Below are 15,374 nucleotides of genomic sequence, written 5' to 3' on the forward strand. Positions count from 1 at the left end.
TTGTAGAGTGGATTTCCAACAGGCTTTGCACTCCTGGGGGGAAATGTCCAGCTTATTTCCAGAGGTTTTATGATTTACAAGTTATTTTGTAAATTCCCAGAGGATTTCTGATATACGAGTTATTTTATAAATTCCATTCCTCCTTTTCTGCACAGGTGCCAGTGACAGATTTAGAGTTCTGGCTCATAACCTTATTCTGTAAGTAGGCATCTGAGCTATTTTTAGAAATCTGTGGAAATTATTTAAAACATAGGTAGAGAAGGAGTTGGTAGTTTCATCATTTATGATTTACAAGTTATTAGAGCACAAGCATGGGCTGTAAATGGAGCTCAGTTTAGTGTGTTTCTCGGCCTGAGAGGATCCGAATGCAGATTTTTCACTTCCAGGGAGATCACCTGGCTTTTCAGATGTTTTTGGTGATCGTCCTTGAGTCCCATTTAATGTGTGACSTACAAAAAAGGAAGGAATCATGGGACAGAAGGGGAGAAGAGGAAGCCTGAAGCTCCAATGCAGTGTTTAGTGTGCTTTCCTTAAGGGAARGAGAACAGGAAATTTCTGGGATTTAATCAGTGTCCATGCCTCTTGGAGGAGGTGGCTCCTAGAAAATGTTTTATTTTCCTATTGCAAGGTTCTAAAGTAGATTAGGTAAATGCAGCACAACTATGCACTTAGGTTTGGTGCATGATGTGCAAAATAAATATAGAGAYGGAACATCTAGAACATCCATCTAGATGGAACACAGAATGCTTTGTGTCAGTACAACTATCTTCAACTCATTCTTCAGTTATTTGTAAAGGACCTTTAACACAAAGCAATTTTTATGGTGCAATTAAGTTAATTATCTGAGGGATGTAATCTAGTAAATGGTGTGCCCTTGCATTTTTGAGTCTGTATGATGAAATACAAATTCTCTGCCATAATTTCAGAAATGCTGGCGAGTGTRTGTATGAAGTGCAAGTTGTGAGAAATCGGTTATTTTTCCCTGGTGTTAAGCGATATCTTGAATTTAGAGAACTGTCCTTAGCTCCTCATAAGACGATAGCAACATTCCCATGAATGTTTCTCCAGAACGATGGTGTCTGGTGCAGGGTGTCGGAGTAGCGACTCTTCCGCTTCAGAGTCCACGTTCTCTCTTACGGTTGTGTTGGTCAAACTGAGCCTGCGTTAGGACACTGGTGTATTCTGAAAGCTGGGGTATGCCCAGATGGGGAGGAGGAGAGGGGAATGGGAAGGATGCTGCCCTCTCTTGCTCTGGGAAAAGTCTCTTTGTGTTTGATGTGAAGTTTAGTTGTCAGAGAAGTTTGTAAAAATTTGCTGGTGTTCTTGAAGAGGTGGTGTCTGTTAGGAGTGCTGCCGAACCAGCTGTTTCAGCGTAGTCTTGCGAGGAGCCTTGTGGCAGTTTGATAAGGACTGTCCAGGTGCTCTGCATAGGTGGCTCTTTGCTTCTCTTGTACCGCATTCGTAGCCTACACAGCGAGCCTCAAGGAGAGGTAGAGCCAGTGCCCTCTCTCCTCCTGCTTTTCTGTGGGCAAATTTGCTCTGTTTAGCCAGTGAGCTGCTTAGGCAAGGGTGGCCGTTGCATTGTGTGTCACGCAGCAGCTAGTGCAGCGAGGTMCTCCCGGCACTGTAAAAAACGCCCTGTTTCTCTTGCACTTGTGAAGCATGGCAGCCTCTCTCCCAGGGCTCTGGGCCCTGACTCCAGGCATCGTCGGTTCCAGAGGTCCAGAACATCGGAGGATGCACAGAAAGGCAAATAGAGGCCGTGGTGATTGGGTGGTCCTGTGCTGAACGTGCTGCCTCTTTCCACAGTTGACTCCTTATTTACTGCATAGATTTTTCAAGCTGAAAGCCTCACTCAGGCTGTGGTGCTCTGCAGGGTCGGCAGAAAACCCATCCAAAAAGGTGGCTCTTCCCCATGGTGCTGGATGGCAGAACTGGCTCGCCAAGCCTGAGGCAGGTGCCAGAAGCAGTGCCGGAGAGAGAGGCCGATGGAGAAGAGCTGAGGGCAAGAAGGACTCTGCATTGGCCCCGAGCAGCCTGAGGACTCTGCCCTTAGGGAATCAGACTCAGCGTTCTCAAATCCAGCTGCTGGCCACTGAGCTGGAGCTTGACCACGCTCAGTTAAGTTATTTGCAAACCTGCTAAACTTCATAGGGGCTGCTGCTTGAAAGCGTGTTGAACAAGACTTTTAAACACAGTGTTTCTGTACTGACATGCCTGGGAAAGCCAGAGCCTGGTGTCTCATTCCAAGCTGGAAGCAGCTGGAAGCGCGCTTGTGGTATATGAAGTTTTGGAAGGAAAAGGCTCTTCCTCTTTTTCGTTAAACAGCTTTAACTTTTCCGTCTGTGAATTTAGGATTCCATTTACTTTGTTAGTACCCTGAAATCCTAAAAGTAGTTCTAAGGTGCCATTCAAGTGCCTTTTACCATCAGTAGGTCTCATTAAAAGGCAAGTGGGAGTTTGGTGAGCAACCCTAAGTTGTGGTTCTGTTCAAATTCACTACCCTATGTGAGTTAATGGGAGGGAGCAGGAAAATGCCCATTCCATTAATCATATATTGGAGTATGTAAAAAGGACTAGAACACTCTGAGGTGTCTTTATATGGGAAGTAGCCATTCTTTGTCAGAAGATTTGGGGATTTGGGGAGTAGAATCTTGTGTATCTTGCAGGCATTCAGTTACCATAGGGCCAGAGACTATGTAGCTGCAGCGTGGACCTCCCAGACAGTAAAAGGCTGAGGTAGGTTGTGCTGCTGCAGCCCTCCATGGGACTTTRCTTGTGTGGCTCAGTTAAGCAACAATTATCCCATGATGTCTTCGAAAAGRTTTTAAAAAGTATTAAAAAAGGCCTTATCCAAGTCCTTATAAGCGGTCACTGWATATTGTAGAACTAAAGAGCAATTTGTGATACTTCATACAAAAGGCTCTGTAGGGGGGTAAATCTATCTCCACCAGGTGAAGTGTTTGGGAAGCCTTCAAGGTGAAAGGTAGTGCTCTATTAGGGCAGCTAACATCTAGGTTGTCAGTGTTCTTCAAGTAACTGACTGCACATTGTCTTTTGAAACTCAGGTCACAAGTTACCTGGTGCCAAAACTGAAATAAAGAAATAGTCTTGCTTCTTTTAGACATATAATAGCAGCTCTACAGATCATTTTCTAGGGATTTTTGCAAGTATCTAAAATATTTCTATAATAGTTAGCTATGGTCTGAGTAGGATTTTATGTGAATTGTTGCAAATGTTATTTTGTCTGTCTCTGTTTTGGCTAGTTCTTTTAGRGTAATGTTTATTAAAATATAACAATAGCCTATGACTTTATTAATTTGCAGTTCCTGATACGTGTTCGTTGCATCATGATCTGGAATCTGACCCACTCCAGGACAGATTTAAAGAGAAGCAGGGGGTAAGAGGGGAGTAAAACTGAACRGTTTAAAAAAAAGAAAAAGAAAACAATCATTGTGGCTGTGATGTACTAGCACATGATTTTTGATAGTGGTGGGCTACTTGCAAAACTGGACTCTCTTGATTGTATCATAATTATTTGTTTGAAACCTTGGCAGCTGTCAAAATACCATTCAGATGGCTGTTCTGTTTGCYTCCATGTGTTGATACCCACTTTGCTTTTTTTATAGTTGTTTGTGCCAACATTTGGATGGAAACTGTTATTTCTACCTGTTGAAAAATAGTTTTATCTTTAATATAAAGGTGTTTCACTTTGAAATACACAGTGTGTGTTTGCAGGGAGCAGTACCTGCTGTTCCCTTGCATGTATATGCACATGTGTTATGTGTGTGCCTGCATTTTTATATGTAAAAGGCTCCTATCTCTGCAGTTTTTGAGAGCTAGAAGCTTGTCAGTAGGCACTGCTTGCCTGGAAAGCATCACAACTGCTCTCCCAACTCTCATCTCCGGTAAGCAAGTTGAGGTAGCTGCATCCCAGTACTTCAGCCAGGTCTCCAAAAGGAAAGGAGTCTTGTTTCCCAGCCGCAAGGATACAACAAAGAATGGCAATAGGAGCTAATGATCACTGCATAGAAAGAATGGGAAGATTTACATAATTAGGCGAATTTAGTAAAGACCTATAGCTTAAATGATGATTGGCCCCTTTCTGTTGGAATTTCAGTGTTCTTTAAATTGCTTGCTGCTTTATGGCTGAGAAGGATAAAGGAAAAACAGGATGTTTAAACTGCAAATAATTTAGGTTTGAGGTCTGGATAGATGCAAATGTATATAGGCATACATTTTGTTTTTCATTTTTAAAGTTCTTTTCCCAACTAGAGGAAAGAGAAACAATTTCTGGAAAATAAATAAATAATAGTAAAATTAATAATTATTGTCATTTAGAACATCTATAGAAAAAATCTCTGCTCTGAAAGCACTTCACAGCAGTGGGACTGAACTACATTGGATAAATTAGTTCACGGCCCTCCTAGTTATTGTGCTTTTTAACCTAACTCTACTTGTATGCTACTGTGCTTTTTATTTAATTTTTAACACAGACTAAAATGACTCAATTGCATAAAAATTAATGAAATCCTTGTGTATGTGATGTTACCTGTTAAGGGAATCCTGGTTGGGAAGCACACATGTTAAACCTGGAGAGGAAGGAGGTTGTTACATAGGTCTGTTTTTGTCAGCTGACATAGAAGCCCCTCCTGCAGCAAGATACCTGGAGCTCAAATATACCCTCCCATTTCCTGGACTTGTGTCCAGCGCTGCCGTATCTTGATRCTTAGGCGAGTAGGAGTTGGAATTGTTGTCGAGGGTTGTGTAAATGTGACTCCTTAGAAACACCTCGAGATTCAAGGGGACAAAGGAGACCTTATGGAAGGACAGGACGTGTTGAGCTCTGTAGCCAGTGGCCACCTGGAGTTGTGAATGTCCCATGGGAGCCTGCAGGGCTGGGRCAGCTCCTGCCCGAGCATCTCCTTGCTCCTCCTGGACAAGGGAGGGGAGTGTCAACAGAGCAGCATGACTTGGCTCTTCTGAAACCGTGCAAGGCCGCGCTTAAAGCGGAACCACATCCGCTTTGCTGGGCGCTATGAAACGGGTGGAAAAAATAACACGTAATCCCTCCCATTTATGGTTCATCATAGGGTCAGTGTGCTGAAAAATACTGTAAGCTTGTGTTTCTGAAAGTAACATGTATTTAGTCAGTGAATAAGTATAGAGGCTTATTATCCACATAAGTTATCCAGAAAGTTATAAATATTTGACCTTTCATAAGCACATGGGCTTTAGCATAAGTGTTTCTTAGATTATGTTTTAGTTGTATCAGTTTAATGCTCTTTAACACCATAAACTTTATTCCATGTTTCACATGAACAAATATTTAAAAAGTAAGTCCTGAGTTTTCTGGCTGTATGAATCGTGGGTGAGTTTTACTCTTTTCCTTCTGCTGGACTCCAAGGAGGATAATACTTACTTTTTAAAAGAAGAGTTAATTACATGTTCCTCTTTGTTGGAAATCAAGAAGAGGAATAGGTATAAACATAGTGTGGTTTTTTTTTTTGTAATCAAGCATTTTGGAGATCAATATTGCACTCTTTTGAAGGCTTGCATGAATTAATACTGATATGACGCCATTCTACAATAAAATAAGATGCACTTTGATGTTCAGTATTTTAATAACAATATTGGCTTAAGAAACATGTTTTCTTCCAGCTGTTTAGCCCAGCCAGGCTTCTCCTTCAGTTGTGCTGTGCATCTGTAGTGAAGCGTCAGAAACCTGATACGGGTTAAAAAATGATAGTCTCTTTTCTCCAGCTCTGTGTTTTTCCACCTGGATCAGTTTGCCAGGTGACCSTGCAGTAAAGGAGTGTCGCCTCAGCCAAGCAGTGGCAAAAAGGGCTCGGGCAGTTTGAGCAGCGCTGCCCGAGAGGAAATTTGTGCCGAGCTGCAGCTGTGGTTCTGCCTTCGCCACGCTTGAACTCGGGCGAGAAAGTTACTTGGTGATTTCGGTGAAGCTGTCTGCGTGTTTGCTTCCAAGTGAGCATTTGGGCTTGAAGGATTGCTCCTTGCAGCATGCACAATTACAGCTCTTCAGGAGGAGTGTGATACAGACTCCTAGGTCCTTTTCTGGATGAGGGGTATGTCAGTGTAGCTTAGGTGTAAACCATGTGTTGCCTCCCCGCCATAGCCTGAAAGCCCACTGGGTGCAGGAAATCCCTCTTTGCCTAATTTTAAGATTCCCTTTCTTAAATATGGAGTAAAAGACGTATGAAGGTGACTGTGTTCATAGTTCCGTTGAAGACACAAAGTAAACTGAGGAGAGGTACATTATTTTATCTTCATGGATTATTAACTTGGAAGCCTAAAGATAGCCTTCTGATAGCTGCTGATTATTTCAATGGAAATAYTCAGCTAACAGTGTTCCCATAATACCCGTTCCCATAATACATAAGCTCGGAGAGAGGCATCTCTTGCCTTACTGGAGAGCTGTTAAATGCGTGTCAGATCGTCCTGTCCTCCCATGCTGACCACTCACTGCACTGGCATCTGGTATAGATGCATCAGGTATACATCAGGTATAGGTTACTATGAAAGTGGAGGGGGAAGGTGAGTTTTCGTGCTAAAACTACACATGTACTCTTATGTATGTGACTTGTGTGTGAACTCGAGATACTGTACTRAGTTCTGCTTTGTCCATGAGATGAAGGAAGTAGTTTGATTTTTTTTTCTTTTAAATTATTGCTTTCATCTATTACTACATCTTTTGGTCCCAAGAAGAACAGAAGTAATAAATATTTTTTTGTTTGTTTGTTTTAAGAATTTTAAAGGTAACAGCTTAGCCTCTTAACAGAGGACCTTTCTTATCCATTTCTTCATTTTATATATATATATATATATATATATATATATATAAAAAACTTAAAGTTTGTATTGCTGTCTGGAGTCCCCAGTGAAATCATTTAGACTGCACTTCACTTTAAAAAGGTACCACTAAAATCTACTATTGTAGCTCTCCTCCTACAACTATTATTTCATGATGAAATTCAAGAATTTCATACTTTTTTTTGACCTGATGCATGTTAACTTGTGTATCTCAAGACACAGGATTTTACACAGTAACAAAATACAACATATGTGCTGAATGCCATGACAGTGATCCTTGAGTTCTTCCCTTGTGTCTTTGGGAATAAATGCTAGAAGTTGACAACACAGCTACTACCCTGTTGAATTCATTTTTATTTTATGTTAGAAATTGCAGGAGTATTGGCTGTACTTGAGATTTTCTTATGCCTTCTTTGCCCTCTTTTTAAAAAAAAAAAAAAAAAAAAAGGCACTGTCCACTAGTTTCTTCTGTCCAGCAGCATCATTTGTTGTCCATGTGTTGTTCCAAGAGTGGGCTGTTGAGATGCAGAATAACAAAAGCGTAAGAAATGGTTATTGTATAGTTGTGTATCTGCCTTATTCCATTCTAATCCAGTATGTTAAGCATCTTAACTTAATAGAGAACAGGATAATTTTCCTAATAAATATTTTTGCTTCCAAGTAAGCATTTCTATATTCTGTTGTTAGCAACAGGCCTGCGTTCACCAAAGGCCAGTGACCTGAATTATGTTGGTCGCTGACAGCAGCGTGTGCAGTCATGAGACCGGCAGCGGTTTTTCTGCTSTTTCGGGAGCAGCGCTATCAAAGTTTACCAAACCACTTCTCCACAAGGGAAAAAGGCACGTCCAGAAGCTGCCTGCTGCTAGTTTGCACAGCCCTTCASGTTTTTATTAGCGGTGCCGCATTGATCCCTGTAACATAAGGATACTGAATAAAGACAGTTCATCTCTACAAAGTATTTTAATTAGCAAAATGTAAAAAATTCTAAAAAATTGTCCCCACAAGGSTTTTTAAAACTCTTGGACATGCTACGGCTGATACTCTGAAAACTCTTAATTAAATTTATCATGGGCTGAATGTTTGATACGTAAAACAAAGGCAATGATCRTCAGGAAATCATAGCTCTTCTTTGAAGCTGTTGGTGACAGTTACCCACGCTTTGCATGCTTGCATTGTATGCAACAAGCAGCATCAGAAACAATCTTCATGCTAGATGCTTTATATTAATATTTATTATGTAAATATTCAAWGTGTTATATGCCTTAGCTACTTTTTTAAGTTTATGAAATTACTATTACAAGTTACTGTTACAATTTCACTGTCTCAAGTTCCAGCTGAACTGGCTCCCTGTTGCATTCATATATAATAAAATTGTCCCTCTTTGCAAAAACTCATGGTCTAATTTGGCATCCAGACCTACACCAGAGAGAACAGAAGAAGATATTGAAACTTCTCCAGAGAGTTCTCAGAAACTGTGGGGTTTTTGCACTTTAATTTTTAAGTTTTAATATATATGGCTGCCCTGACACCCACTCTGTTGGTTTGCAGCAAAACCCGATGACAAATAGAGGCAAGTTGGGTATTGAATGTTTTGAAGGAAGGAGGGGATGCTGGTGAGGAGCCTTGTGCAATAAATCATTGGTACTCAGAGGCTGACAAGCTATCGGTTTCTTCACCGCCACCCCCTTTGTAGTGTAATCTGGAATAAAATGAGTCCAGCAGCTTTTGGCTAATTTAGTACTAAGTTGAAYCCAATACTTGAAATGATTCCCAACAGGTAAATGGCTATGGATAGACAGCTAATCCCATCCTCTGTGTTTTAAACAGGGGCCTTGTGCAAGTGGGAAAAGGAAGAGTAAAAAGCAGAAGTTATTAAAATAGGAAACAAGAGCTTGAAGTAGAGCTTCAGCATGGCAGCTTCACACACAGCTGATTTGTAAGGAGTGCTTTATTTTAAATGAAAGACCTTAACTTTTATCCTTTAGGTTGTTATAGCACTTTCAGTAATTTGCTCTTCAGCACCTTTCTTGTCAGCTCTTCCTCCCTCAACTTCTTTATTTCCAATTCCCTTCTTTTTCAAGAAGTAGATCTGACCGGGTTCCTGAAGCCTAATRAATGTAACTGCTGGAGGGATTCATTTGTTGCAATAAAGATCTTGCAAGTTGTGTTGCAAGAGAGATTTATTCTGGACTCCTGTGGTCATGGCTTTATTATCTGAAGCAGGAAGCCCTTGCGTGGGCTCTGCGAGGGACTCTGGGCTCTCAGAACTTGGCAGTGCCCAGGCACAGTAGAAGACACTCAGCTCTCAAGTTTCATGTGCTGCCCTTGCAGCGATCACATGGGATTCACTTGTGTCTATTTTAAAAAAAGAAGAAAAATGGTTTAAACTGTTAGCATTTCTTCCTAATCCATCCCAGTATTTTTGTGCCGAGGGCTCGTCATGCTGATGTCAGCCCGAGAACTCCTCACCGTTGTTCTCCATTCATGTTGTAGATGGCTTTTTGTGTGGTGGATTACTTAGGGTATGGTCCTKCATTAGACACCTGCCTCCTGCCCTTAATTCCACCCTTCTTAGAAGTCCGCTGGGTTTTCAGGATGGGGAAGGTGTCGGACGGTTTTAACAGGACAGGCGTAATCATATTGGATTGCTATGAAGTGCACATTGATTCCCTGCTTTTCGAATTATATCAGGACCTCTTCCCTGACTTCACATTGCCAAGTCAATCYGGTAAATTATAAAATAATTCAGGTCTGTGTGTGATACCCTTCTGGCTTGCTTTCACCCACATAGCTTTTTTTTTCCCCTTTGTGAAGCCTTTGCAAGATAGGTCCCTTTGTGGAGTTCGTGCTATAGGGGTCTTTTAAGATGTTCTAGACTCATTTACTGTCAGCAGAAAGCAGAGCTTCCCATATGTCTAAAGTTGCTTCACTGCTATGACACAGTCAGCAAATGTGACTTGAAACTCTTCTGGAATTCTCCGCGTTTCTTGGCTAGTACCCTTTTSTCAAGAGGTTTCCTTTCCCTTATGGATGAGAAGAAAGGGAATTTGCACTCTGTTGCCTACAACACTGCGCTGTGTTTTGCTAGAGTTGCACTCAGTTTGACAYAGCAGTAAGCTGGAAAGCTCTCTAAATTTTTGAGCCCATAATTGTTGGATATTTTTGATATTTTGTCAAGTACCAATGGTATTTCATTAGAAGACRTGTGAAAAGCAAATCACTGAGAAAAATCTTGGTCTGCTATTTGGTTAGTTGTGTTACATTTTTCCAAAATATTGCATTTCTTTTTAGCTCTGTTCAAGATTGCTGTTTAAAGAACTCACCCTTTTCAATCTGTTCAACTGTAGGAAGCTATAAATTTACTGGTTTGACCATATGTAATCTAGTGTATCATGAATCTAAATTTGATTTTATGTGAGATGCAGGAAAAATGGACTYGTACATTATGGACTTGTGAACAATCCTGTTTCTATGCTTTGTTTGCTGGTTCAATAAAATCCCACAGAAATTTAGGTTTGTTGTATAAATATTACCTTGAGTTTCTGAAAACATACAGAGATATTTAAGGGCTTTGCAAAGATAGTAGCTATTAATTTCAGTTTTGCAGGACATTTTCAGATGACCTGAATTTTCAGTAATGTTGAATGACAGGTAGAAAATGAAATTAATCCCTGAAATTTTGTCACTTAAATCACTTTTCCTAACAATAAATGAGAATACAAGGTAGTCTTTGTAACTTCCATCTCTACTTTTATTGTTGGAAAACTTGATTTTGTGTTAGAACATCCTCATCCCTTTGGAGGGATTGAGTTTTCCTGGTATGTCTGCTGGACAGGCTGTGCTAAGTGCTATGTAAACCTTGTAGAGTGGAAGTTTAAAATCTTATTAATTACATTTGTATTTATACTAATACTTTTTTCTTCTTTTTAAAGTGTGATTTGCTGTTGGACTCCCCCTGCCCCCCACACGCCTGCAGGATGATATGAGACTTGAAAGAAGACGATGCATACAGGTAATCCTGTTTTCAACTGTGCTTAGAAGCATCTCTGGTGATTTCGATCTATTTTATCCCATTCTACTCTCTTTTTTAAAAATTTTATTTAAGTCTTTCTGCATCTGCAATATTGTATAATTCCAATCTTAGTTGAATATCTTAAAACTGGTGAAATTATAAATTATTTCTTTGCCCTTGAAAGGGTTTCACAGTTTACCAGCAAGCAAATGGCTTTTCTAAATGGAAATGTATTATTTCCAAAGTTTTAGGTTTTGCAAAAGAAGTGTTTTCTTTTAAAGATGAGAAGAGCACTGGTTTTAGTCTTTTTGTTTGTTTGTTATTAACCCCGTTTAATTTCAATCCACTTAATAGGAAATATATGTCACTTGTTTCATGGTATATTATTTCAGTCTTTTGAAAGAACTGGTACAGATCTGGCTGAAAAAGTGCATAGCAAAAAAATGCCTGAGTTCATTATACCTGCTCCTATCCTTGTGTCCAGCTGTTGCAGAGGTTTCACAAAACCTGTCAGGATCTGTGAGCCTCACACTTGCTAGCCATGCTTAAAACTGATACCTTGGAAAGTTTTGCCATTTTTACTGAAGAAAATTCCGTAAGCACCAAGTGTAGTACTTTATTTTAAGTGATACTGTTGTATTTGAAATATGTTTAATAATTTGACCTGAAAAATCTTCAGTGGCAGAAGTAGCCTAGATGGTAGTTTGTATAGAAATGGGGTTGTTCATGTGCCCTAATTTCAGTCACAGCACTATCCATTGCTTGTTTTTTATGAYATGTAACAGTGAAATACATGTAATAACACAGGTCTTTTGCTTGTTCTGCTTTAAAACTCATGAATACTTGAGGCTGGAGAAAAAGCTAGCTAGATTGACGTAGGCATGCAGATCATCTCCTGATTGACAGTCTTCAGTTGCATCAGCTGTTCATGCATAAACAGCTTTACAGGGTGTATTTACATGGAGCAGGTTGGATTAAGGCCAAGATGCTGTAAGTGGATATTTCATTCTGTAAAAGTAAGCATTTGTTCATGTACTTAAATGTTTGGAAAGTTGTACACTGATAACCCAAATAAAGCTGGACCTGATTGGTTATAAAATGAGGGAGGGGGAATGAGAAGAGAAAGAAAAAAAAGTTCCAAAGAGGTGATTATTTCTCCTTTTTAAAAATATGTATCTGGAGGAATAGCATTTCAAGCCTTGAAATCGAATCTGTTATGTCCCATAATTTGTGGAGCTCTGACTAGCAGGCATTCATAGCAATTGATTGGATTATAGGTCATTTGTTAATTGTAGTGTTGATTAAAATACAGCTCACCTTAAATACGGAGCAAATAGTTTGAAACTATTCACATTGCAATAGAGAGAGAACTTTATTAAATACTACCCTATGTACCTTTTACTCTTTGAGAGAATTAGGGTTAGTATTTCTATGTGTTAAAATAATTTAAACTTTAGCACTTTCAGTTTTGGTTTGTTTCTGATGATGATGAATAACATATAGAATTTTGACGTTGATAAAAATGTATGCAAGATTTTGGAACACAGGATTTTTAAATATTGCCTTCTAAAGCCCAAAGTCTTATTTAGAAGTGTCATATTAATAACACAGTGAAAAACAGTAGTACCTCAACAGATTTTTGGACTTTTGACATGTCATATAAGTTGCAAATTAGACAGATTCTTATTAATTTATTAGAAGAGCCGGTGTTATTGTTAGAATAAACATGATTTGAAGGCCTTAAAATGAAAAGAAAAAAAAGCCACCTTTTTTTATAAAATAAATATTCTGTAATTATTCTTGAATGCAGTAACAGTTCAGCAAGGGTAAAATGACTTTATTGATGCTTGTCTCAAGTTAAGTAACTGGTTAGAGCTTAGTCCAGAAATTGAAGGGCTCTGGGTTGTTGGGAATGATCCTTTTGCACTCTCAATAAGGACAGGTTTCTGTCTTGGCTTCCTAGGGTGATCTAGGGTTTCAGAGGTGCATGTCTGTGTCTAGGCTACCTTGAGCCTAGAGGCTAAAGACCATGAGCTTGTATGGTGTAAATAAATTGTATGTTATAATGGGCACTGGTTAATCTCTGTGCAAAATGACCTACTCTGGAGCCCTAAAATTAACCAGGGCATACCCAGCGAGATCACTCCTCTGGAGGAAGGACTTTTTATCACATCCTCTGTCTTGGAATACTTAAATTTTAGATCACTCTTTAAGCTGAAAATGCTGTTTAAAGAAAAAAAAATGAGACTACAAAGAAATGATGATACTGAATCTTGCTTTCTGATTGCATTTGGAAGATGTTTGGAGAATGTCTGACCTTTCTGTTTTGGAGTGGTGCAAGATAAAACTTCCAGTTTTATCAGCAGTTTTTATACACGGATGTGGATGGTCCAGCAATCATGGGTCCCTTCTCAACCACCACTCTCAGTTTCTTGAGTCATTTCTTTTAAAGGTGGTTGTGGCTCATGGCCACAGGACAGAGAGAGAGAGTGCTGTTCTGTGCACCTGCGATGTATAAGCCACATGTAGAGAAGGACTCTAATTTATTATTTGAAGGACTGAAAGACTTTCAAGAGTTCTTTTGTTTTGGTTGGTTTGTTTGCTCTGTCATTCTGCTTAACTTGTGGATTTTATGAGTTACAAGGCTTAGTGGTGAAATAGCCTGCAAAAACAAGACTGGGGTTTAGATAGCTATAGGAAAAGCTGAACTGATTATTTCAGAGACACTTTTGCATTACAAATTCTTGTTATGAAAACATTCATCCCTTAGAACGTGTTTTTTTTTTTTAAAAAAAAAGCATATATCAGAATGTGACTTCTTTTTATTTCCTTATACTTTGGAACTGTCTCTCCAGAACATTTCCTGGAAAGAAGGAACTGTAAGTGCCTGTGCTATTACTGCTACAGTGGTGGTTATTTATTGTTATGTTGATAATCCTAATAGCTACTGTTCACTTTCTGTGGTGCCACAACATCAAATTTGGGATTGTGTTGTGTATTTATAAAGACTGGGCTTGTGACTGAAAGTTCATCTTGTAAAAGCAATTGCATCTTGTCATACATCTGTTAGGCAGAGTTGAACTGAGCTTTTTTTTTTTTTTTTTTGTTTTTTTTTTTTTTTTTTTATGGGGGCTACATTATATGTATTTTTTTTTNGCAATTGCATCTTGTCATACATCTGTTAGGCAGATTTTTTTTTTTTTTTTTTTTTTTTTTTTTTTGTATTTTTTTTTCCTTTTTATGGGGGCTACATTATATGTATTTTTTTTTACATTGAAAATGTTTATGGTTTTGACTTAGATTTTTCTAGTTGGCTTTGGCTTTTTAAAATCTTCTGTTGATCTTTACAAGAAAAGGACTTGCATCTCATTTGAGCGTTCAGAAGGGACCGCTGTTGATCTAAGAGTACAAGCTGCAAAAGGATCCATTTCTTCACATCACATGCAGAGTAGATGATCTAGTAASAGTAGTTGTTGGAGAAATGTTGTTTTCAAAAGCAGAAAGGAAGGGGAGGAAAAAAAGCTGCATGTTGTGAACTATTTAGTAGTGATATGCTTAGCATTAAAACACAGCAAATACGTTTTTCCAATTTGGATCACCTGCAACAACAACCTGAACAACATTGCTTGGGATATGTCCTTAGTACTAAATGTTTTGAATGCACTAGAGATGGGGCCTTGATCAATGTCTAAAATGTTGAGGATCAAGAAAGTAGAAAAACATTTTCAAGTTTGAAGAATGTTTGAAGTGATGATATCGCTCTTAACTTTTCTAAAAGATGCTCATATTTGGGAGGGGGAAAAAACATTCTGGTGCTACTTAAAGGCAGTTGTGCAGGAGTGACAAGGCAATAAATATTTCCATAGATGCTTGCTATTTCTTTTTTCAGCTGCATTGCTTATTAAGATTTAAGAAATGCAGGGCAAAGGCTTTGGGGAAGTTCTTGGATTGGGCTGGATTTTTATTGTCTTGCAAATATTTAGGTGTTAGTTTTACATAAGAGTGGAAAAAAAAATCAACCAAAAATTGGACCATGTCTCAATCATAATATTTTCATCTGCGCATCTTTTTGGACCTAGAATGTTCTAGGTATGACACTAATTGTAAAAAGATTATAGCTCTATACCCTGAAAAAGAACGTGCCCAGTATTGCTGCTCTGTATTTTGAAATGCGCCCGTTTTAGGTTTTACCAGTTGTGCCTCTGGGGCTGTTTGCTTAAAGCTGCAGCGACTTTTAACAGGAACTTCCAGACACTTGCTGGGGAATGCCCTTTACATCGCTCACCTGTCATTCCATCACGTTGAAATGATGAACACGGATATGGTATCTGTAGTTCCTCTYAGGTAACTGCATGCCTAGGTCTCTTTTGGGAAATGGACGTGCTGTTGGTGCAACAGCAGACCTGGTTAGAGAGGGGCAGACGTCTGGCCCGTGTGCCCATCCTGTGCTGAGGCTGGAAGGAGCTGGATCTGCTTTTCTCCATGGTGGCTTTTGTTCCAATTGGATCTATTCTGTCTGTCAGTATTTCAC

The 15,374-nt window shown here is 39.2% G+C and overlaps 1 protein-coding gene across 1 annotated transcript in view; it reads left to right on the top strand.

Annotated features, from left to right (window-relative positions):
- The first annotated feature begins 10,778 nt into the window (after nt 1-10,778).
- DYRK1A (dual specificity tyrosine phosphorylation regulated kinase 1A) overlaps nt 10,779-15,374 on the top strand; it is a 51,428-nt gene continuing 46,832 nt past the window's right edge. The window contains exon 1 of the mRNA XM_026053014.1: nt 10,779-10,843. Coding sequence (XP_025908799.1) covers nt 10,834-10,843 — 10 coding nt within the window. The 5' untranslated portion in view covers nt 10,779-10,833. The remainder of the gene's footprint in view (nt 10,844-15,374) is intronic.

Source organism: Nothoprocta perdicaria, unplaced genomic scaffold (assembly GCF_003342845.1).
Source record: "Nothoprocta perdicaria isolate Ctin4 unplaced genomic scaffold, notPer1 scaffold_96, whole genome shotgun sequence".
Lineage (NCBI taxonomy): Eukaryota > Metazoa > Chordata > Aves > Tinamiformes > Tinamidae > Nothoprocta > Nothoprocta perdicaria.